The sequence below is a fragment of the Cupressus sempervirens genome, chromosome 6, assembly GCF_028749045.1.
Source record: "Cupressus sempervirens isolate cs-2001-9-10 chromosome 6, ASM2874904v1, whole genome shotgun sequence".
Lineage (NCBI taxonomy): Eukaryota > Viridiplantae > Streptophyta > Pinopsida > Cupressales > Cupressaceae > Cupressus > Cupressus sempervirens.
This window is the reverse complement of record NC_143123.1, coordinates 72,862,219-72,888,825: the sequence shown is the minus strand read 5'-3', so window position 1 is coordinate 72,888,825 and position 26,607 is coordinate 72,862,219. Positions and strand designations below refer to the sequence as shown.

Below are 26,607 nucleotides of genomic sequence, written 5' to 3'. Positions count from 1 at the left end.
ATGCCCAGGTTTACCATAGTTCCAACATTTTGCCTTGGACATTTTACCAAGAGACTTGGATTTTCCCTTCTTGTCCTTTTTCTTACTTTTCTCCATTTTTCTACCACAAGCATCTAGGACCTCCTTAGCCATTTTAGAAGATTTTATTCGCATCGATAACAATGAACCAACCACATCCTCCAATTTGAAAGTGGTTGTTGTGCTTCCAATAGCCATAACAAGGTGATCCCATGAGTCTAACAAAGAACATAACAAAAGCATGCATTTATCTTGATCATCAATCTTATCACTAACAGAATTCAACTAAGCAATTAGCATATTAAATGCATTCAAGTGATCAGCAACAAAACCTCCTTCCTCCATTCTCAAATAATACAACTTTTTTCTCAGAATTAACTTATTTCCCAAGGATTTCCCTTGATTAATATCACCAAGCTTCTTCCAAAAAATAGTTGTAGTCTTCTCTTCATGAACATTTAGGAGTATAGAATCAGCCAACAAAATCTTATCAGACCCTTGCCTTTTCGATCCATCTTATCCCAATATTCCTGCAATATAGTTTGAGGTTTTGTTGAAGAAATCGCAACCCATCAATCTATATCTACAAGCATTTCCTCCATTTTAGGTTTCCACAACTCAAATTTGTTGCCATTAAACTTATCCCCCTCTACTCTGTTGGATGTGCTTGACATATCTAACCTGCAATAAGATTATGAAAAAACTCCTTTGCAAAACTCCCACTGAAATTAGATCAGCACAAAAAAAACCCATCTACCCAACAATAATAACAAACTTGTCAAGCTCTAATACCAATTGAAAGGTAGCCAAAGTGTGGAAACGCTTCCGAATGTTAAATCTAACATGAGAGGAGCTGTTGAAATTTATCTCACAAATCCTTAGACTTATTGCAAACTAAATAAACACATATAGAAAATAGATAGATTAAACACATAACACAAGATATACATGAGAAACCCTTTCAGAAAAAAAACCCACCACTCCAAAGCCAAACCCAATTGCATTATCAACAACAAAGTTACAATACAATCTCCAAAGTCACAACTCTGCAAGAGTAATCAGCTGTGATATCTAAATCTAGAATAATTCTAGCAGCATAACAACACTCTTCAAACAATTCCCTTTGTCTAATAACTCTCCATAACAATGCCTTATAGAATTTTCGTACAAGAGGAAACAATTTCTAAAGCGTCTACATTCAACGCATCTACAAATTATTTTAGAAACTTCCCTTGTGCACAACTCTTGCCTTAAAAACAAAGCAAAGAATAAATCAGAGAAAGAAGGGAATGTAATGGGCACCCCTGGATGTCTCAAAAACTAAACCAAATTGCTGAAAGGAATTATGTCCAACAGTTTGCATTCAACTTCTTATTTCTCCGTTTAATGTTTTAAACCCCTTATAACTCCGGAAATCAAATGTTTATTTGTTTGTTGTGTTTCATGCATGGAATTGGTATCATACAACATAAGCAAGAAAGAAACTACAATGATATGCAAAGTGGAAATGAACTATTGCTAATAAAATATTATTTTCAGAATTCATAAAACCAAATACATGGCAGATTTATCAACTCACTAATTACTTCAGCAGTATTGACATAATACTCCAGCCCATGCTTTCGAACTTGCTGCTACAATACTTTGTCCTTCAATCAGTCCACTACCTTCATAATACCATTCCCTCAAAGCGGCATAAGCGTCGGACAAGTAGTGAAGAAGATATGAGCAAAATACCAAATCTGCCTGTAGCCGGAAATGCAACTAAACTACCTGATAATGAAGCCAATAACAAAGAATTACAAAGGCCAAACCCCAAGGGAATGACGTTTAGAATGTTACAAGAGAGGATAGACGTCCTCAAATGCCAAGAACGGAGCTGCAACTCACACACCAATTTCTTCTCATATTCAACCTGCCTAATGAAGCCACAAATGCTTCATTTTATTCTATTTCCAAGGGTCCGCTCAACTCATATGGGCAATGTGGGATAAAAGATGTGTAATATATAAAACATATATTAAAATACCCCTTATGTCTCCCTTGGGTACACATCACCATAAAATAAATATTAAAGTAACACTTTAATATTTTACAATTAAATTAGACGTTACTTTAATAAAACTTCAGGCATTAAAATGTATTAGCAATCGGACTCCGAATAATGCGAGTGATAGCTCATCGGAAAGCTCTCACCAAGGAGTATCAAATCCAATCACCAAAATTGACCTGCACTGTGTCTTGCCGACTTACTAAAAATAGTAAGTATATCTGAAACTGAGTAAATCAACTTCGTTTTGGCCCAAACTGGAAATGACTAGGCCAAAACACTCCAGGATCCCATTAAACCCTTCGTTAGCCCTCGGGACCATGTAGAACAAGGCTAACGCACACACACTTGGTCAACTGCTAAAATGGGGACATTACAGGGAAACATTTTGTTTTATTCTCCAAGTCCATCCTTGTGGAAGATTTCATCTTCATTTAGATCTTTCTAAAAAGGATAAATAAAACGGTAAATCATGATAAGGCTGAGTCACCGTATCCCTCCACAAGGTTGCCAAATTGAATGTCATGGTGTTGGGGAAGTTGTTGTGACTAAAGATGAAGGTGCTTACTAGGCCCCTGGTTTTCTTAATATTTAAGGGGATATGGTTCTTTTGGTTGGGCTAAATGATTTTAGATCCTCGGACTTCTTTTTTAGGTTAATTTTTTCAATTTCATTGACTTCCTCTGTTTCAGCCTTGGGGCACTTATTGAGCCTTATAGCTTTTCGGCCTTGTCGACACTTTTGTGACTATTCTAGTACATATATATCGATAAGGCCCCACGAGAGCTCTCCAATACACATGGGAATTCAATTCAGGCAAATTTAAATGTCCCTCTATTGATAAATAGATTCTTCGTCAAAACAATTTAAATGCATTTATGTATGAAGCCAAATGAGAATTCAGTTCAAGACGATTCAAATACACCACAATAAACAAAAACGCATGGGCGCTAAGCTAGATCCAATTTAAATACCTTTCTATCAGCAATCTTACAAGCACGCCTCCCCATGTTGAGTGGCACGCAAACTGATATTCTCCTACGACCACAATATAACGATGCAGAACCCCACCGTTGTTTGCAGGCGCCAATCCTACTTGAATTTATTTGCTTGTATAACTCAGCTAACAAACACAGCTGCGTCGGGCCATTATCTATACGAAAGACGACATCAACTATTACCGTAAAATGTAAGGCAATAAGACGAAAATCGAAAGCCGGTGAAAGAATACTGACGTGAGTACGTAGGTCCGAATCCCGTCGGCGCCTTTGACAGCATTGCTAAAACCCTACCTAAACTACTCATTTTTTCTGCGGCGCTGTTCTTAGATCTGCACCATAGAAGTAATAAAGTGCAAGTCTTAATCACGAAATATCGTATTTCACATTTAGCGCGCCTAGGGGGACGTCTGTTTTAAAGCATCCATATCTGTGAAGCGTCAACATGAAATGTTTGTTTTTTCCCTTTTTTCTTGCATATAAAATATGTACAATGATATGATATGATATGATAACGTCCACGAGACTAAAGTAGTCTATGGGACCCATCAATCACCCTCCCGAATCAGGTGCGAAACTAGTCAGTTGTAAAATTTCGGTTAACTTGTCTCTCCTTCTTTGAAGTTTGGTAATCAAATCCGCTGCTCTCTTCACTTGATCTTCCTCGAATAAATAGTTGAAGTCCCTGCTTTGCAATATTTTTGTATAGCCAGATCTGATGTCATTATAAACCTGGCAGTCTTTGACGAAGTGCTGCTCTGTCTCAACTATTCCCATATTACAAAATAAACATGTTCTATTTGCCCACTCTTCCTTTGGAACTTGCCACCGACCAGTTTCACATCGCAACTGATGTGAACTAGTTCGAAGTTGTGCCATCAACATTTTTGCTTTCCAGTTAATAGATGCTCTTATATAGGCCTTTTCATCATGACTAGAAGTGGGATTAAATTTTTTAATGTAATAAAAAAAATTCTGCCCTATGCGTCTTGTCCACAGAATATTGCAAAAATTTTCATTGACAAACTTTTTTATTTCTATAATGTTATCCGGGCAAGTTTGGATGTTGATATCCCATTTTCGCATCCATTTGTCATTTTGCTTCATCCATGTGCTTTTCCGCCTCACAAGTTTTTCCTCTATGATCAACTTGGGCCAACGATGTGTTTCCAACCCTTGGATTTTCTTTAAGTAGCTTATCATCTAGACCAAAGCAACGGCCTCTAATGGAAAGGAACCCACCTCCACCAAAAAGATCTCATACGGAACTGTGGTCTTGACTTTAAGATTGCATGTGATGAAGTATTTTTGAATTCTTTCTACTTGCCATCATTTCTATTCGGACATACTACCTCCCCACACTTCACATCCGTATAGAATAACTAGAGTGACCAGCAAACCAAAAAGAGTTTTCATGGTCATCCAATCTCATAATTCTGCGTTCCTAACCTTGTTTTGTAAAGAGTATAACGCCTTCCAGCCCCCTTGGATCCTTTTTGATCTGCAAGTATCCCAATTGACTTTGTTATGAAAATCAATGCCCAAGTATTTGTACTCTTCCACAATCTCAAGTGGTCTATTTTCAAATAGAAACTCGTCTTGTATGCTCCTATTCTTCTTCAGCGAGAAGATCATAATTTTGGTTTTGCTAGTGTTACCTTGCATTCCTACTTCATGACAAAAACTTTCTAGTGTTGTCAAGTGCTCTTTCAAACCTTTAGCTATTCTAACAAGAATTATGAGATCATCTGCATATAAGAGCAATCTTATCACAAAGTGGGCCAGCTGCACCCCCACACCATTGGTCTTGTTTATCCACTCTTCTAACTTGTCAATATAGAGCCCAAACAATGTTGGAGATAGCGGACACCCTTGCTTAACCCCGATGTTGTTGTCAAAATTTTTTGATAGCCCTTCTGTCGTTCTGATTTTAGCTTTGACCTGCTCATATAATCTGTAAACCACTGACCTAAGTTCTTTAGGAACTTCCAACTCTTCCATTCTATCCCATAATTTATTACGTGGCACTGTGTCGAATGCTTTTTTAAAGTCCACGAAACAACAAAAAGCCTCGTTCCCGGGAGTGTCCCAAATTTTCTCAATCAAGTGTCTAAGAGTGATGCCATGATCTATAGTAGAGTGTTTTGGTCTAAAGCCTGCTTGCCCTATTGCACGTTTGCCTTCTGTTTCAGCCCAGTTGCTGATTTTTTGTTCTACCAAGCTGCCAAATAACTTGCTAAATAGTGGATTGATCATGATGGTTCGGTAATTAGAAGGATTATTTATATCTCCACTTTTGTGGAGTGGGATCACCACACTTGTTGTCCATTTTACAGGGAAGCCTTCTCTATTGATACTGTTGAAAATTTTAGTGATGTGTGGTGTGAGGGTTTCAGCACCCCATTTTAAGTATTCAGCTTGAAGCCCATCTATATCTTGCGCTTTACCGGCAGCTAACCTCCTTATGCCTTGAATAATATCCTTTTCACTGAATAACTCCCCTGTAATCTCTGTTTCCATGGTTCTACGTTCTCCTAGATCACACTCGTAAAGAGTCTTGGCATATTCCAGCCATTTGATTCCTATTATGTTGTTCTCTATCTGAGTTTTTCTCTGCTGAAGTTCTTTCCAAAACTTTCTGGGATTGTTTTTACCAAGATTAATCAACTCGATTCTTCTCTTGTTTACATACTCTCCTTTCTTCTTTTTAATCAGCTGATCATACTCCTTTCTACTTTCTTTATTTATGTTCTTTTTCCAATTTCTTTTTGTTGTTTTGCATTCCTCATCAAACCACGGATTGGCCAGAAAAGTGTTCTTGGCTTCTCTTGTGGCCCTAGATCTTTTACACTCCTCCAGTGCTTTAATGATAGTAAGAAAAAGATTATCCTTGTCCATGAGATGATGTTTATCAGACTCAGGATGGTTTTCTGGAAACCTAGACAGCCGCAAAAGAGAGTTTTGGAAGGTAGCATGGTTTTCTTGTGTCATTAAAACTTTGCCAATTGGAATCATCTTCCTCTTTTGTAAAGGTTTTGGGACAATATGTTGATCTTTAAAGTGAGTGGCCACCCTTATCAAGATGGGGTTATGATCAGATTTTAGCTCCATGGGGCAGTCCTCTATCTCAAAGCTAATTATCTTTGCGACATATTCTTGCGAGCATATTACTGTAGTGTCTGCCCTAGTTTACATTTTCGAGCTACATTTCTGATATCATTGCCAAACTCTTTTAGGCCAATTTATGTTTGATGATTAGTATTATTATTTTAGAGATTATCAGATGATGTTTACACTCAGTTTATTATATGATGAGATTACTTGGTACTCTATATTTCATGCATGTATGATGATTATTCAATGGTTTCAGTTATCGATGATGATTAGTTAGATGGGTTATTATTCCAGGTGCTTCTTATGGATACTTACCCCATACTGCATGTGTATGGTGTGCGTGTTGTTTTATTTATGTATGGTGTTTCTGATATGGTTAAGGAAGGGAGTCGTAGTCACCTGCTAGTCGGGATCTACACGATGCACCACTTCCTGCCATTGTTTGTTTAGCTTAGAATATTGTGTTTCTACATGCGTGGATTTTATGCAGGTTGCAGGTATCGGGTATCGACTTCTCTGAATTGTCAGAATGAGCGCACCCTATCGCACTGTCTCAATGGTAAGAGAGGGGAGATAAACTCTTAAGTCCAAATCCTAAACCCTTTAGCCAATTGTCCTAATTGATAATTAGGACAAGTATCTGAGTTAAGTACCCTCCGAATGCATCAAATGATGTAATTTCGTGATTATAACCTTTTTGTTTTGATTTAGTATATGCTTTTCTATGTAGGGTTTTCGTATGCTGTTATATGAGTCCTTGATGTGTTTTCTATTAATTAAGTCTAATTAAAAAGATTAATTAATGATTTAATTTAATATAGAATTATTATGATATCTTTATATTTAATTAATTAAATAAAAGAATTAAATTTAGAGATTAAAATTCAAAGATGAATTTAGAATAGAGTAATATTTATTTAATTTAATAATAATATATTTGGAGTTCATTTTTAAATAAATGCTAAATATTATTGTTATTTAAATTAATTAAATATGTTATCAATTAAGTTCTAAAATAAATTAAAAGTTGAAAGATATTAAATTATTAAGAATTCTAGATCGCATGATCTAAGCATAAGTTTAAATATGAGAATTAAATTATAGAAATTAATAATGTTATTTTAATTTCTTAAAAGTGCACATAAGATTAAAGTAATAAATTAATTAAGAAAAGAAGTCAAGTGGAATACTAAATAAAGTTATTTAATAATTCAACTTAATGTGCATGAAAGTTGAATGCAAAAAGATAAAAAAAGATAATAAAGGTTAATTTGGAGTTAACTGAGTTGTGCAAAGAGTTTTCTCGGGTAAACGCACAATTAGTGCCCCGAATTGAGGAGAAATTGCTTATCACAACTTTGGGGGTTCATTTTTGAGATATACGAAGTTGGACGGAAATTTTTGGGAGAGACATCTTTTGGAAGCGATTTTCAGAAGGCGAATACCAAAGAAAGATTTTGGGAAGAAGGTTATTGAGAGGAGCGAATTCTCTTACAGTTCTTGGGGATTTCATAATAGCATCAGGATCAGGTAGGGTCTTGTGTTGTTGATTATCGATTAAATACGCAATTATCCTTTCCTATCTTCTTCGTGTCTGGGGTTTGTAAATCTGAATTCTCTATAATGAAAGTTTTAAGCTTTCAATATTGTGAATTTATTAATTGTTCGTCAATAATTTATGTATCCATGGAGACTAGATGAATTATTAGAACTCTTGTTTTCTTGATTTAGAAATTAAGATTTGATTAGGTAAGGGTTTTGAGTGTAAAATTGAAAGTTCTAAATTTAAAAAAAAAAAAATATATATATATATATATATATATATATATATATATATATATATATATATATATATATATATATATATATATTCCTTGGAGGATATTGTCTTAATGAAAATTAAATAAAACTAAATATAAAATAAACATTATTTATTTTATATATATATATATATATATATTTATTGTTTTAATAAAATTAAAGAAATCTATATTAAAATAAAATTAATTTATTTTATACTTTTATTAAAATTGAAATTGCAGATTTGTTTTAAATATAAAAAAAAAAATTTAAAAATATATATATATATAATATATTTTGGGTGGGGCGGGGCCACCACTTCCCACGCCCCACACCTTTCCCCACACTGCCGCAGCAGGTGGTACTGCTGCCTGCGGCAGCAGTAACACCTGCGGCCGCAGGTGGACGGCAGGTCGGCGGGCCTTTAAAAACGTCGTAATTTAATATTACGATTTCTTTTTTTTAAAAATTATTTTTTTATAATTATTTTATTAAATATTATTGTTAGTTAATTTAAAATTTATAAAACTTTAAATTATATTGAAATTATATTGTTTATTAATAATTTTATAAATAAATAAATTATTAAATAAACATCATATGATTCTTTATGTATCATTAATTAATCTTATTAAGGTTTGACTTAATTAGGATTAATTAAATTGAAAATTTGTTTAAGCAAATTTAATATTATAACACCGATTTTAATGGAAGCGTAGATTATTATAATCAACAAGGATTATTAATAATTTAATTATTACCTTAGATTGTTTTAGGACTTTGACTTAAAATCAATTAAGGGTAATTAGGTGTTTCATTTGGAGTTAGGAATGGGATAAGGTTCTATCTGTTTAAAACTTACGTTCAACTGGAAATGGAAACCTCACATTAACGCAATAGTATATTATCAATCAATTGAACTATAAAACTTTTTACTTGAATATAAACACTGGAAACTGAAACATAAACCTTACCTTAACTCAATAATACACTTTCAAATCCAATATCTGAGACTTTGATGTTTTCTTTGTGCTTTGAATGTTATGAGGTTGGTTTAACGTTGACCAGTTTAGGTTGTTACCAGAGGCTCGGGGTTGTGAATGTGATGTCATGATGATTTGGTTTCGATCTTTCTTAACCTGACCATGGTAATGTGATGAAGTGCTCTATGACATGATTGTGTTTACTGTTTGTTATTGCTTTCCAGTTTCCTTGTGTGAAGCTGAGGTGTATGTATTTGAGATACCTAACTTAACCATTTTTGAGTCTCGATCAGTTATATTTGATAACCATTTCTGAGTCTCGATCAGTTATACTTGTATTACTTTCTGGTTGCTCATTGGAGAACCATTGGATTTTGTGACTTATCATTGATGCCTTCAGTTGCTGATAGAGAACTGTCGTGATCATATGATTACTATTTGATAGTATCTGTTGCTCATGAAGAACTGATGTAATTTTTGTGGATTATCTTTTATGATGTTTTTCAGTTGCTTGTATAGGACTGAGGTGGTTTTATTATGATTCTTTGATTTATGATTTCATGAGCCTAGGGTAGGTTATCTATGTGTAGAGTCGGGAAGTGGCTTGCAATGGGGGTCGGAGCCCTAAGAGGCTGCCTTGAGAAACCCATTGTAAGTCATTTTTAATAAGTGAAAACATCTACACTAAATGAGAGAAAATGAACCTAACAAGATAATTGTATGTTCTCTCCCATGCCTTGAGTGCTAGTACAGACTAGGATGGGGTAGAGAGAACGCTTGGTTACGACCTTGCATTCCATAGTAGGCCTCGTCAGTACGAGAGGATACTAGTGGCCACAGGATCAGTAGGGACCCGAGATTCCTAAGGGATTGCTCGGGTAACTTCTACGTGACTTTTGCGATGACACTTTTCCGCTTGCATATTAGGTTTCCTACGTGTCTTGTGGTACCTCTGGGATTTAGATGTCGATCTTTTTAGGAACCATTGAGTTAGCATACTTATAGGATTTCTTGGACTTAGAGAGTACTTATGATTATAGGTTTTGTTATCCTATTTGGGACTTGAGACTATCTCCTCAGCGCGGTGGGAGTGGACCATTTAGGTTCCACGCGGTCGAGTGGTAGCGCTTTTATTCTTACCATTGAGATCCGTTCCGTGGTCACCGTGGCTGAAGTTTTCGTGATTGGCATTTACCTTCACTATGTTCTTGGATTATTATGATGGATGGTTAGATTTTATGATAGATGTTTTATCATTATGGATGTATGGATGTATCATGTATGGTGAATAGTTTCATATATTTTTACTGTACTTTGTATCATGGATTTGAGGATGTTGTATCTTGATCCTTACATATGTATATTCTTTTAAGCCTTTCATACCCTGTGACTTGTACAGTGGATGATTGAGCATTCCGAATTAATTTGCCGAGAGGCATTCGGAACAAATGCATATTATGGACATGGGACTTTCTGATTATTCTTTCATATGTATGTGATAGTTGTTAGACTTAGATTTAATTAAATTTAAACGTGACTCAACGTCTTGGGATCTTTAAGAAATGTAACTTGCAATGTATGTTTGTCGATGATTACATGTTATTGCTTCCGCTACTATGTGTTTGATGTGTATGTTATACTTTCTTACTTTAAAAAAAAAAAAAAAATGTTTAGCAAACTTAGTGAAACTTTAGGTTAATTCTTTTGGATCCCTTGGCGGGGCGTTACAATTACATAGTCAACAACACTTTGTCCATTGTATCTTTTGCATGTGATTCCACCTGATTTAGGCCATTTTTCCAAACCATTAGATATGACCATCTTATATAGGCAGCATAAACATAGTAATTCCACACCAAAATGATTAATCTTTCCCATGCTATCTTGTGAAGATCTTTCCCATTTTTGTGTCCCTTCTTCTTCAAGCCAAATTGGGTCTCTACTTTCATTGTAACTCTCCTTAAGATTGAGAGTTTGGTTGTTTGTTGTTCTAGCATTGAAATCCCCTATTATCATTACTTCCCCTAGAGAGCTAAAGGTTGCTATGTCTTTTTTGAGTGCAGCAAATGGGTCTTCTCGATCCAATAATTGTAAGAGCCCATGAGGACAAAGCATATACACACAAGCAAATATCAAATGGAAAGCTAAGATGCTCATTGGAAAGCTAACAAGCAATTGGTCAAGAGAGCAAATTTATTGGTCAATATTCACTATCGAAGGGCAGAGATTAGAGAAACAACTCCAAAAGATCTAATGTTTCTTTTTTAATTTATTTATTTTGGCATGCTTGTGGGTCCCATATGGTGCGTTATTAAATCGCCCATTCATTTATTCAACCAAGAGAACATCAAAACAACAATAGCAAATAGTGAGGACCGTGTTATATGAATTAAATTGGCTTGGATCATGCCTGGGAGATTTTGACATCGTGGATGCCCCTCAATCCTTGGCTCTAAGCCAGAGAGGTTTCAGGCACGAGTGGGCTCGTATTGGGTTCCTAAATCGTTTATGTGGTGGCCTTCGCTGGTTGGTAGCTCGCAAGTTTCATGCCTTTATTGGGCTGCCTTGCAGATCTGAATCCTCCATCAAAAAAATGAATTGAAGGATTTTTAATGGAGCAGTTTAATGTAACATGCAATTTTAGTCTTTAAGTCAATTCTATATTTCTTTTTATATTTGACTTTGTGTTGTGACTTGACAAACCAAATTAGGAGTTTGTTTGATCTTATCTTCTTCAAATAAACTATGTATGTTGCCATATTTCAAATGTCACTATACATTGTGCACTCCATGACAAAGTGTCATTCAATCTCAATCACATCCATCTTGTTGAACCTACGTGTATTTTCTTCCCACTCCTCTTTGGAGCTTTTCCATCTACTTGTCTTGCATTTGAGATGATAAGAACTCATCCGTAATTATGTCACTAACAACTTGGCTCCACCTTTATTAGTTGCTCATCCATAAGTTTTATCACTGTGTTCTCGATTAGGTTAAACACTTCGATGTAGTGAGCCTTTTTCTAACTCATGTTATTAGTCCACATAGCAGTTTGAAATATTTCTATGAGAACACTTTCATTTCCACAATAGTACTAGGTCATTCTTGTAACTTAATGTTTCGCTTACTCAACCACTTTATGTTTTGTTTCATCAATATTTTATTAGTTGGTCCAAACGTTCTTTTATTGTGAATTTGCACCAGTATTGGTTATCCATGTTTCCAAGTTTCTTTAAATAACTTATTAGTCGAGTTATGGTGTAGGGGCATCTGAGGTTCCTGAAGGTTCAAGTATCTTTATATAAAGAGTGGTGCTCGGTCCCTACTGGATGTGTTGTAGCTGAGCTGCTTGGTCATCATTGGAGCTTGGCACTCTCTATGGTGCTTAACTTGTGTTGGTTGTGGATGATCAGGTTGTTGTTGGTGATGAATTATGTGTTGCAAAGCATCTTGTTGTGAGCAATGAGATGACTGGTTTTGAAAGTTTGAAATGTGTTGATGGAGATCTACATATTGTTGTTGATGTGGAGTTTACTGTTGTTGGTGTGAATTCACTAGTTGTTGATGTGAATGAGATTTTGTTGATGAAGCATTATGTTCAGTTTGTTCCCAGGAGTGAGCATGTTTATTGGATGGTTGAAATTATGGTGTTTGACATAATGATGTGGATGTGGATGATTTGCATGTTGGTTTTCTTGTCCCTATTAGAGTGGAAGCCTCTGGTGAAGATGAAGATAGTTGCAGATTTTTCATTGGGCATCAAAGTGTGGGACACACTTTTCTTTGTACCCCAGGAGTCTGGTGTAGGGGCATTTGAGGTTCCTTGAGGTTCAAGCATTTTTTATAAGAGTGGTGTTCAGTCGCTACTAGATGTGTTGTGGCGAAGGTGCTCAGTCATCATTAGAACTCGACACTCTCTATGGTGCTCGGCTTGCATTGGTTGTTCAACACCTGTTATGCTTGGCGGGTGTTGGTTGCTTGACTTGCATGGGTTGCTCGACATTCACTGGGTGCTCAACATGCAATGGGAGCTCGGAAGTGCTTGTGGTTTGGCTAATGCTTGACTTAGTTTCTCTGACATTCAACTTGGTCTTGGTTCACCTTGGCTATTTAATTCGTGTTGTAGCCAACTTTCGGTATTTAATTTGTGTTGTAGCTGACTTGTGGCTCAACATATATTTAATGTAAGGGATTTAATTTAATTTGTAATGAACTGGGTTGACTTGTGGCTTAGTTGGGTATAAGTAAGGCATTTTGTGGAGTCTTTAGATATGATAATCCATCTTGGAGAAGATGATGCAAACTTTTAAAGGCTTGTAGCTACGACTTGAAAACTAGGAAATTGCTTGGTGGGCTTGCAAGCACAAGTTAAGATTTCCTTAGAGGTTTCTACCAGAGTGTGGATCTGGACTAGTTGGGATTAGGATTGTGAGTTGGATCTCGAGGGATCTTGTAGAACTATTTTGTAATTGTTGTTGTATTTGGCCCTAACCCCGAAGGCCTTACAACCGGGCATATTGCATGTAATCAATTATTTTATGAATAAAGAGTTGTGATTTGGTATCAGATCTTACATTTTTGTTGCTTTTTTGTTGTGTTTATGTTGTGTGATTATTTGCAAGGATCTGGTTTACCTCTAATAGGGGTACCCTCAGATTCTCGTTGCATCAAGTTATCATTGTTGCCTCTAACGAGAAAATACTGACTTTCGCTAAAATAATTTTTACATGGCACCAAAGGCTTGAATTTGAGACTACTTGTGATTAAGTGTTTATGAATCTTCTCTAGTTGCCTCCATCCACGTTCTTTTATGTTGCCTCCCCAGACTTTGTAGCCATACAGGACAATCAGTGTGATCAACAAACCAAAAAGAGTTTTCTTAGTCTCTAGTCTCAAAGCTCAACTTTTCTACATCTATTTTTGAAGTATATATGATGCTCTTCACCCCTTTGTGTTATTTTCACTCTATAAGCCTCCAAGATAAATCTATAATGGAAGTTAATCCCTAGGTATTTGTATTTAGCAATTTCTAACGGGTTGCCTTCAAAAAGGAAGGAAATGTTTTTTCCTTCCTCTTCAAAGAAAATAATAATATTTTTGTATTTGTGATGTTCACTTGCATCCCCACCTCCTAACAAAATGCTCCACAATCCCTAAATTATCTCTTAATTCTTTAGTTATTTTTTATGTATGTTTAAGGGAAAAATGGAAGCGCTTTAATGGGATGTAGACCTCCACTTTACACCACTAAAACATTCAAAAGGATATGTAAAGCCCAAATATGATCTATTTTTGAATCCAACTTAGATTAGCAAGGCCCAAAAGATAAAGAGTGTCAATTCTAAATTTGAATTATAAAGGAGAATGCAATATAAGGAAATACACTATTTGTTCCTTATAGGATAAAGTGTATTCAAAATTGAACTAATTGATTAAACAATGTAGATCTAGATGCTAAGTGTACATGATCAACTCAATTAAAATATAGATCTAAGACAAAGATATGTAAGGAAATAAAATATGAGACTCACCTTGAAATATGTAGTAGAAGATGTATTTTAGCTATGAAAAATGTGGATCTGAGTCTGTTTTTGAATATCTGACTATGGATTCTGGTCTAATATGACGAAACAGACAAAACCCATTAACCATTTTTTTTCCATAAAAGCAACAGGTTCTAGGTTGACATGGAAGGTCACGTTCCCGCAAGGTTGACATGTACCAAGGGTCAGGGTCATGCAATATAGTCTAACCTACTTCTCCAGAAAGCTCTCAGGGAGTAATTTCCAGATCCGCATGTGAAATCATGTTATCATGCTCCTGCGCACATTAAAAAACTTGATTTTGAGGTTTGTTGGGGGGGGGGGGTGTTTGCCTTGGTCAAGACCTAGATTGAGGAATAAACCTTGAAATTGAAATGTAAATGTATGTAAAGGAAACAAGATAAATGTAAGTATTCACCTTTCTTGTAAAACCCTTTCCAATAAGGATTTTGTCATGTTATATGTTGTAGATGTTGAATACGGTATTAAGGATGTAAGATATCTCCACAATTGCAATGGATCTACCATAACTACATCACGGAGCCATGGATGTAAATGTGCATCAATGGAGAAGATGATGAATTCTTCAATGTAGATCTCCTCCCTTGATGGTTAACAATATGCTAGATCTTGAAGAGGAAATGCCCACATAATCCCTAAATGCTTGAAGAAAAACTTGCATATTTGCTTCATTGAATAGTTGAACTCCTTGTCTTGCTTGCTTGATGTCTTAAGGATGTTTTGTAAATGCTTGATGTGAGGTGATGTAAAAATGAAGCCCCTAAACCACATTTTATACTAGTTTTTGGGCAAGAAAACAATACATGCCAACTGGAGAGAGGGATTTAATTTATTAAACCTTTGGGAATTTTTAGGCTCTGAGCCCCACAAACTCTGCGGTCAAGGTCAACCTAGTTGATCTTGACCTAGTCAGGGTTGACCTAGATTGACCTAGGCTACTCTAGGTCAACTAGGTCCCTAAGGAGAGGACAATGGAACCACATAAAGCTCAGGTAGATGTTAGAAGAACTTGGAAAGAAAGTGGAAGGAAACGAGAAAAAGGGAGCATTAATCACAGGTCCATCCATAGTCTAGGAAATCATTATGGAATGGGTGCTAAAAGGTCTTAAAAGGAAAGTGCATCCATTTTAAGATAGTACATTTATCCCTCACTTTAATAAAAGTACGAGTTTCCTCAAAATCATAGTAAAGTAGATTAAAAGCAAAGAGTTGATCTTATCATGATCTAGGAGACAAATAAATCATCAAGCTAGAAACAATGCATAGATTTGAGGGTAACCTAGAAATCATTATAGGCTATCAAGGCTAAAGTACTCTAAGCCATACTTAGAATCTATATTTTACCCTAAGAGACATGAGTCTTCATCATATCAAAAAATCACAATAAGAGATATGTCACTGGTAAGAAAGAAAGAGAGAGAAAGGGGTGTGATCAACTTGCCCAATAAGGTTTGTGTTCCTAATTGTGAATTATACAAAAGGGGATAGGATCGAATAGTGTAGTGGCTTTGTGTTCTTGATAGTCAATCCCATGAAAACAAAATGGGGTAGGATCAAATGGTCCAACAGATTTGTGTGTCTTATAGTCAATCCTACAAAGAAAAGTAAAAGGGGGAATTGAATGGTCTAGTGGGTTTGTGTGTCCAACAGTCAATCCCACAAAATTTCACCTTGTGGTGGGTTTATGCTCATATGATATAATACTCATATATCACGAGACTAGTTTGTGTATGTGATAGGATATGGTCTAGCAAGTGTGTATAGTGTGCTAGTCAACCAATCCATGACGTGTATAAAGAGAGAGAGTAGCTAGCCCTAGCAAGTTGTGTCTTGCTAATGTACTCTATATGATGTGTTTGAAAAATAAAACATGTGAAAAAGATAAGGGGACCACGTATCCCTCACTCCTATCATGGAAAAATAATTTCTTATTTTAACATCTTAAGGAAGTGACGAAGAAGGATAAAGCAACTTTAGCATCAAGATAGTATCCATGCATAACACTTAGTCCAAACCAAAGGGGTCACAACTCCTATGAGGTTATGGAAGGGTATAATGAAATGAAACACAATGTAAGAAGTGAAAAAGGACATCCTTGAAAAGGAGAATACAATATCATGAGGCTCCTAGGTAAGTGATCTAGTATGTTTCTTTCTACATTATGCCTATGAATCACCTTAGCATGAAGAAGTTTAGGAAAAACTATTTCTTGATTAATAGGAGATGATGAAGGAGAGGATGTGGACAAAGAATGAGATTCAACACATTGTTGCACAAATCCTAAATTATGATTGACAATGGTATGAAAAGAGTATTCATGCTCCTCATCGCCTAAGGGCATATGATTTGTGTGTTGTTGTTTACCAAAGCCATCGTCAATGAATATAGGACTAAAATAAGTTCACATATCACAAGGTTTGATAGATTCAACATGAGGGGAAGTAGCAACAAAGTTATTAGAAAGAGAAGTTGTTCTAGATTTCATGAATGAAAGGTCATTAACTCTATACTCACCAATGGAAGTGGGATTAAAATCTAATGTACCCCAACATCTTTTGAAAGAACACTTGGAGAAGGAGGATCATCATTAGATTCTTGATCTTGTCCTTCTCAACATGCAGACAACTATTTGGTTTAGTATTTGCCTAAAGAGTGTACACTACATTATTATATATAAACTTGACTCTTTGATGAAGAGTTGAAGGAACAATATACATAACATGTAACCAAGGTATACTCCAAAGAAGGTTGTAATTTAGAGGTCCAGGCATAACATGAATATAAGTATTCAAAATAATTGGACCTACTTTAATAGGTAAAGTGATGGCACCTAAAGTTTTCTTAGAAACATTATCAAAGTCGTGAATAGGATTATTGTCAGGTTTGATATGTGAAAGATCAACATTAATTTGTTTGAGCATATCCATATTGCAAATATTAAGCCCAAACCCATTATCAATTAAGGTTCTATGAATGAGGTTACCATTTATAAGGACAATTACCATAGGAGCATCATAGCAATCTTGAATCTCTTTAGGAGGTAGATCATCATGAGTAAAGACAATTTGAGGTGGGAGATGACTATAATTCATGCATTATAAAAAGGTATTAATGTTATTGTGATTAGGAGGTGGAGTTGGAAAAGTAGCTAAAGCTTCTTTGAAGGCTTCGTGATATGTAGGATATTTTTAAAGAAGTTCCCAAAGAGAAATATTAGGGGGGGCAATACATAATTACAATACCAAATCATACTCCATTCCAAGGTTTTGAGAAAGACGAGGTGGAGGAGGAAGAACAGGCTTGAGAAGGTGGAAGAGAGCTAGTAGGTGTAATCACCCAAAAATGGTCATCTAGACTATGAGCCCCCTTTCCAACAATTTGCATAATTTATTAATCACTCGTCTTTGATCAAATTTGTAAAAATTCATTTATTCAAGTATAACCTATGGTTTGACCACCATATCCTAAGTCTTTTATTTAGTTGAAAGAACTTTCTCCCTTTTAATTAAATAAAATTCCTCAACTCCCACTTATCCTAAGTGTGCACACATAAAACATTATTCCTATTTTTTTTTTTTTTTAAAGGCTTTTTGTCTCACATGAGATGGACACTTTTCAAGGTGGGTGGAATCTTCATTCTCCTCCACACATCTCCCACCTTTTTGAACTCCACCATCGATCTTGATTAGGCCGGATGCTTGTGCACATGGATCACTCAAGATGCATTCTCCACCCTTGATTATGTCTCTCTTGACTTTTAATCTTAACCATCCATTTTTCTTTAAAAGGAGGGTTCTTTCCTCATTTATAATCTAGGCCTTTTATGCTAACATTATGTTGCGGGTTTTCTTAGTGATTTTGAAGCACTCGTTTGGCATTCATCTTGCATCTTCATTCCCTTACATTATACCTGCATGGCATACTAGCTTACATTTCCTTGATGCCTATAGCTTAGATCACATAGCTTAACTAAGAGGATTTGTAACACTTTCATTTTGGCTAGCTTAGCTTGCATCTTGCGAATTTCATGTTAGTATAACTTGCATTGTATTGTATTTTCATATTGATTCTTGGATGCTAGCACTCTTGCTTTCATATTTGAATCTCTCATTCTATAGTGCACCTTGCAAAGGTTGCATAGCCAGGTTCATTTGAGAGCCACAACACTATTATTTATTCATTTGCATCTAATAGATAGAGAGCTATAAGTTGCCCCTTGGGATACTCTTCGTCATCGGTATTCTCAATAATAAGGGTTTATAGAAGTGTGCCAATTTTTGGTATACATTTTTTGCACCCACCATGGGGTTGGACAACCTTGTGTAACTCTTTTATCTTGCATTTTCGTCACATATTTAGCTTGATGTTTCAGTTTTTTTTTTTATATATAGACAAAAATATCATGTGATACTTTACCAGTATCATACTATACTTTCTACTATATTGATATGATACATTGCCAATTTTGGTATTGTATTGGTTTGTGTATTATGCCACACTTTTGTTCTACATATTATTGCACTGTTTAATATAGAGTATCACATCAAGTAGAACTGTCACCTGGGTATATGGGGAAGTATTGTACGATACTGTTGCAGACAAAAGTATCACCCAGTCTATTTCACTTAGCTAATTTTGGTTCCAATTTGAATTTTTGTCTTAAAATTTGTATTTTGGATTTCCTATTTTCCTAACAATTCCTAACAAGTGGTTTTGCAGGGTACTTTTTAGATTTCACTAATCCTTTTGTGTCCTAACCCTTGTTATTTTGTAGGTGCACTTGCTTGCTCATTTACTAAGGACATTGCTAAAAATTACAAAAAGGGATACTAATGTTGTTGCGGGGCTGCCCAAGCAAAAATCTTACAAAGCAAAAAAATTAGAATAAAATTCATGTGTCTTTTATTTCATTTCATGTGTGGCATATACTAGTTGTTTTCTCTTATTAGGCACATAAAACTCACAAGTAAGGGTTCATTACTGGTAGGAGAGTATGTTCTTCACCTTTTAGGTGAATCTGAAACCTTGACCCTTCATTGAAGCAAGAAACTGAGTGGGATAATCACTCTTTAGTGGTTTTAATTAACTTGATTGGCGTGTTTGGGGGAAACATTAGGTAGTAGGAGAGTATGCTCTACACCTTTTAGGTGAATCATAAATCTTGACCTCTTTGTTGTGGATCCATTTTGTTAATCTCCCTGTGAAATTCATACTTTTAGAGGGCCTTCTATTGGTGGAAAGATACCAATAGGAATGTCCCAAGTGGGAACAAGTAAAACCCAGCTAACCTAACTCGCTATAATCACAAACCCCTTGACAATGGCCAAAGCCTTGGTTGGCATAACATTTGACTTCACTCAATGAAAGTACTTGTCAGATTGAGACCGTGAGGAAATCACTAGGTGGGTATGTTTAAGGTACCTTTGTGGCTGTGAGGTCTATTATTAAGTCTCACATCAGGAACAAGGGGGGTGTTGTGAACAGGACCCTTACTAGACACTCTAGGATTTAGAAGCCACCCTTTTTAGCTTCTCAATAGCTTGGTGCAAGGATAGATCCTAGTGCACTACCTGGATCACCCCAAGATTTACACTCACCATACATGTCCCTTTGGTTGTGTTAATAACACTTCCACGACAAAGCCAATAACTATTATGGGCAACCACTTTGTGTGAGGCAAGGAGGCATCAAGTTGTGAGCTAAGGTATTGAGTAATGAACTGCAACCTTTAGGTAGATATTGCTTGGTGTGTTTTCAATTTGTGCTATACCCATGGAAATCTATTGAACATACACATGGTAGTAGTCTTCATAAGATTTTTGCTTTAAAAACCTCCCACGTATTTGTATTAGCAAAGTTGCTTTGTTCGTTGTCCAATTGCTTGAAGATGTGTGTTTGTGCCACAAATTACTTTCAAAACATTACATTGTTGTTACAAACTAGAAAAACACTCTATTACGTTGCTCAAACAAGTGAAAAAATGGAGTTTAACATAGGCATCATAGGCACAAAGTCATAAAAATGGTCTCTCTTGAATTTGTATCACACTGCTCATTTGAGAAGTATCATAGATTCTTCTGGATTGCAAAATGTATCGCATTATCATACAAATTATGTCACACTATTACTTGGCATTTTGTCACATGGCCTTTTGAGAACTATTGCATCACTAAAAATTATCACCCTGGTATTCTGACAATTGTCGTACGAAATTCTTTTTTGAAATTGTATTGCCTTGGCTTCTGAACTCTATCACCGAAATCAATTTCTTACAAAAACTTGGTCTTTGATTACGTTCTAGCTTAACAGGGGTGTTTGCACTTGGTCCTTTTGTGTCCCTAGGTTGAAACTTACATGTTTGGCTATGTTGTAGGCTGAAAAGATCACCTTGGCTTCTTGGATGCAAACTCGATTTCATAGATTGTTCTCTTGTCAAATCTGTTTATTCTAGCTCTTTGGCTATTTGCTATTGGGCTTATTGCCTAGCTTCCGGCTCAAGTCACTACTGTTGTAAGTTGCTTGGACACTTTTGACAAGCTATTATCATTACTACATTTCTTGACAAGTGAACATCTTGACTTGATAAGTTTTAATTCCAAGTGCTTTATGTCACTTTATTAAGCTAAAAATGTGCCATTACATGCTAGTTACAACCAGGCTACAATTTGGTCAAGGAGGTTGTCCTTCATTTTTGTTTGAACAATTAGATTCTCTAATTAGGCGTACATGCGAGAAAAACTTTGAGAGTGAACCTAAGTTTTATAAAGTTGAGGAAGACAAGTCCACCACATGGTAAGATCTTATTATTCATTTTGGTAGTTCTTTTGATATCCAACTTGATACTCCTAGAGTTGAAAATAGTGTGTCTTTCACCACGAATCAAGAGGAAAGACTCTACCACTTGGATGTGTTATTTCATATTATGAGAGAAGACATTGAAAGAGAGAAAAGGGTCACTCAAGTTAAACAAGCTAGGTGGATAGCCTCTACAATAGCTACACATTCTCATGACAAAAATGATACTCATAACAACAACACTCAAGGCTTTGGGAACACTTACACGTATAACCTTGAGAATCAAAATGCTAACGCTACCTTTAGCAATCCCTTTGCAAATCATGCACACTTTGGAAACAATGATAATAATACTCTGCCAAGAACCCCAAGGTCACATGTTGAGAGATATGCATCACTACCTAGATGATCACAACCTTCACATCATGAGAGTGAAGTTACTAGTGAAGACCTCCTTACGATTCAACAAGACAAATGTCTACAAAGATTCATGCTCAAAGCACTAGAAGAAAATGAGGATCAATACTTTGTGTATATGACAAATAGAGGTTGGAGAATACCCTATGACTTTGACATCCAACAAATTATTCAAAAGAGAGAACCAACCAAAAGTGAGCTCATAAAGAAATAAGTTCAAGAGTTACAAAATCAACTTGCACGCATGTAAATGGAGAAGGAAAAACCTAAATCCCCACTTGTTGAGATTATATGTACTCTTTCTTTTGATAAAATTCTTTGCATTATGCCATTCCTAAGGGATATAGACTTCCCCAAATATGATAAATGTGATGGAAATGGTGACCCACATGATCATGTTAGACACTTTTATGTGCTTAGGATAGATTTTATGCATGAAGACACATATCTAATGAGGCTCTTTCCTAGGAGCTTGAATGGACAAGCCATGGAATGGTTAACTAAATTCTTCCCTCCTCTTAAGACATTTGATGAGCTTGTGCAAAGGTTTATTCAACATTACTCGTATAACATACAACACCTCGTTACCATGTTAGACTTGTGCAACATTGAGCAAAAATAAGGGAAACCTTTTGTTACATACTTGTAAAGGTGGAGAAGGTTACACTATAGGTATCCTCGCCAAATCCTTGAAAATGAAAAGATTGACATCTTAATTATCACCCTTGTACCTAAGTTATACTATGATCTTAGGAAACAAGTGTTCACCACATTAAATGACATGATTAAGAGTGGCTATCATATTGAAGATGTTGCTATCAAGAAGGGGGTTATACTACTAAACAAGGACACAAATGGTAATGGAAATGGTAAGGACAAGGGAAAACCATGGAACAGGAATAAGTATATTGTTAATTATGGCATTCTTCATGCACTTAAGACTAGGGAACCCACTTTCAACTTAGCTAATGTTATCTTAGAAACCAAACAACAAGAGGCTACACGAGTGAATGATTCCAACTCTTAAACTTATGAAAATCTTATTAATACGATGTGATCTTAAAAAGAGATTTCTCCATAATAAGATTGTTACATTGCCCAATAATTCAAGACCATATGATCTCACTCTCAAACCTCCTTGGTGGAGGGATGATCATTTTCGTAATTACCATAGAAATAAGGGTCATAAAATGGATAATTATCTTAACCTCAAGGATGTGATACAGGATCACATTGATTAAGGGGAGGTTTCTACTAATGGGTTGGTTAAGAACATTGATCACAAAGATTTCAAGGACCCTATATCATATTATGAACAAGGAGAAACTTCAAAAACAAACAAAAATGGCAATGATGCTAAGATCAATTGCACATACACCAACACCAACAATGTCATAACATGCTTGAACCTATTTAGGAGAGTGTCTCTATGAAGGGGCCCAAATTTGATGAAGAGCCTAACTATGATACCGATGATGAAAGGCCTAAAGTGATTTTAAGAACTCTTGATTCCTACCAATTCTTTGATAAAAATAGACCTATGGTTTCACTTAGGGTTGCAAGCTCCTCTTCTCCCTATGGTGAAAGACTAAACTACATCACTAGGGGTCAATCCAAGGTTGTCCTTAAGGTTACAAATAATCCTAAGCAAGCTACCTCATCTAAGAAAAATACTATAGCTACTAAGTCTACTTATGACCTCATTAGCCAATCACAACACACGCCTGCTCAAATATCTATCTTTTAGTTACTAGAGTTAGGAGATCCTAGAAAAGGCTTTATGCGCAACTAGTGTCCGTACTGATATTGATTTGGATGAGTTACAAGCTATGGTAAATCACATATCCTCTCTGCATTACCCTACATTTTCTAAAGAAGATGATAAGTCACTTAGCCACCCTCACAATATTGCATTACACATTGAAGTACAAATCCATCACACACATGTTAAAAGAGTGTGATAGACAATAATGTGGGGTTAAATATTGTCTCTTTCAATGTTGTTCAATAGTTGGAGCTATACGGTTTTTCTATTGATTCTAGGCACAAGATCATAATCAAAGCTTATGATGAGGTTAAACGTTCTTCCAAAGGTCTTATTGTGCTTCCTGTTAGATTTGGCCCTGTGGAAAAGGATGTGGTGTTCCAACTTCTTGACATTCCACTTGCGTATAACATTTTTCTAGGAAGACCATGGATACATGATATGCAAGCAATGCCATGAACCTTTCATCAATCTATAACATTCTCCTTTAATGGTTATGAGGTTGTGATTCTTAGAGATAACTATATGTCAATAAACATGCTCACTATTGCTGAATCACTAGTTCTGAACATCATACATGCTAATAAAGTTAGATTTGTGCTTGCTTCTTATGAGAAGAAGTAAAAAATAATGAGCATTGGTATGGGAGAATATACTTTAGAATCTATTGTTGCATTGTCAGTTTCTCCATAATCTTATGGAAAACCATTTGATAGCATGAAACCTTCATCATCAGCTATGATCCCTATTCAAGGAATAAATCCTCACCATTTATAGCCAAACATTCATCATTCCTACACTTGTAGATCCCTTATGCATAGGAGGAGGCCCCTTATGATGTAGATCCCCATGAATGTTTGGCTATAAGAGGAGGCCCAAATCAAGAAATATTTGGCTAAACCACCTATTCTCATGCCTCCTATTCTGGGGAAGCCCTTGATATTTTACATTTTAGTTATAAATAGTTCCCAAGGGACATTACTAGAATAATGTGATGAGAATGGAAAGGAACTGGCTACATACTATATCAGTAGAACATTAGTTACTTATGAGATCAATTATATAATAACATTGGAAAAGCTTGCACTGTTGTTGTGTTTGCCTCTCAAAATTTGTGACATTACATGCTTGCTCATACTACCCATTTGGTTGGAAAAAATTATCCTCTTAAGTACCTTCTAAGTAAAGTTGCACTTACGGGTAGGCTTGCTAAATGAATGATGATTCTATCCAAATTTGACATATAGTAAATCAAACATAAATCCATTAAAGGACAAGCTATTGCAGACTAGCTCATTGATTTCCTACTCCAAGATAATGTTAATGTCCCTATGTAGGTAGAGTTCCAGAGTCATCAATTATGTATGTCATAGACAGAACTTGGAAAATTTTCTTTGATGGATCTTATACTCAAAATGGTGTTGGTGTTGGAATTTTATTCATCACACCTCATGGCTACATTGTTCCTAAGTCCTATAAGCTATTATTTCCATGCACCAATAATATTGTTGGATATGAGACTCTCACGAATGGTATCAAGTTGGCCATTGAACGGAGGATAATTGAGATACATATTTATGGATACTCCCAACTTGTCATAAATTAGATTCCATATAAGAAGTTGATAGACACTTTAAGGAACTACTTTACCTTTGTCACTTTTCAATAGATTCCTAGGGCTAAAAATAAGGTTGTAGATGCTATGGCGACCTTGGCATTCATTCTCTAGTTGCAAGAACATGAGTCTCAGTTTTGAATTCCTAGTGGAAGAGCTACATTACCCTGCCTACAATTCCTTTGACAACTGAGTCATTTGTAGCATCATTGGTCATGACTCTTCCTACTATACTACCATTTAATTTTATCTTTGTGACCAAGTTTTCCCTGACAACCTCACTCATAATAAAAAATCCAACTCATTCACAATGCCTTCCATTATACCCTTGTCTTTGGTGGCTTGTATAGGAAAGGTCTAGATAGAACACTCCTTATGTACTTAGAGATGGATGAGTCTAAATGGGTGTTAGCTAAAGTCCACAACAACATTTGTGGGTCTCACTTTAATGGCCTTGCACTTGCTCAAAAACTACTTATGGTTGGTTACCATTGGCCTACTATGCAAGAAGATGTTTTTATGCTAAGTCCTATAAAAAGTGTCAGCTACATGGTAACCCGATTCATGCTCCCAGATGTGAATTGATTTCATGTATCACATATTGGCCTTTTCATCAATGGGCTTTTGATCTAGTTGGAAAAATTCATCCTAGCTCATCAAGCGAACATAAGTTTGTCATAATTGTTATAGAGTACTTTACTAAGTGGGTTGAGTTTATCCCACTTTCTGCTACTACAGGAAAATATGTTGCTCTATTCATATTTAGTCATATCATCTGTCATTATGGCATTCCTTCCTCTATAGTCACTAATAATGGAGGACAATTCAATAATAAGGACGTTAGACAACTATCTAAATAATTCAAGATTAAACAACATTAGTCTTCTATCTATTACCCTTAAGGGAATGGTCAAGGTGAGGCTTCAAATAAGGCAGTACTGAAAATCTTGAATAGAAATGTACATAAATTTGGGAGAGATTGATATCTGTGGATTGATACCATACTTTGGGGCATATAGGATTAGCATATACACACCTACTAGGGCTACTCCTTTTGCTCTAGTTTATGGTTCTAAGGTTGTTTTACCACTTGAGGTTGAGATTCCTTGTTTGCAAGTCTCCTTGAAAGGGATAATCACCATGAAGATTATAGAGCTATGAGGATTCATGAGAGTGAGGTCTAGATGAATGTCACAAAGATAGCTTTGATCATATGAGGGCTTACCAAAAATGCATGTCCACCAATTATAATAAGAAAGTTCATCCTAGAGAGTTTCAAGTCAAAGATCTTGTCCTCAGAGAAAATCCAAAAAACCACCAAAATAGAGAACAAAAGGGAAAGTTTGAACCTAATTGGGTGGGTCCTTACATAGTCATTGGTACATTTGGATCTAGTACTTATCAGCTCTCTACACCTAAGGGAGAAAAACTTCTTGAGCCTATTAACATATTGCACTTGAAGAACTTCTATGTTTGGTGATTTTTCTA

The 26,607-nt window shown here is 35.7% G+C and overlaps 1 protein-coding gene across 3 annotated transcripts in view; it reads right to left on the bottom strand.

Moving 5' to 3' along the window:
• Positions 1 to 3,518, bottom strand: part of LOC149551210 (YebC-like protein) — a 90,379-nt gene extending 86,861 nt beyond the window's left edge. For all 3 annotated transcript variants that reach the window (XM_089786785.1, XM_089786786.1, XM_089786787.1), the window contains exons 1-2: positions 3,304 to 3,518; positions 3,043 to 3,221 (exon numbers count right to left, since the gene is read on the bottom strand). In XM_089786785.1, coding sequence (XP_089642911.1) covers positions 3,043 to 3,221; positions 3,304 to 3,373 — 249 coding nt within the window. In that variant the 5' untranslated portion in view covers positions 3,374 to 3,518. The remainder of the gene's footprint in view (positions 1 to 3,042; positions 3,222 to 3,303) is intronic.
• Positions 3,519 to 26,607: the final 23,089 nt, after the last annotated feature.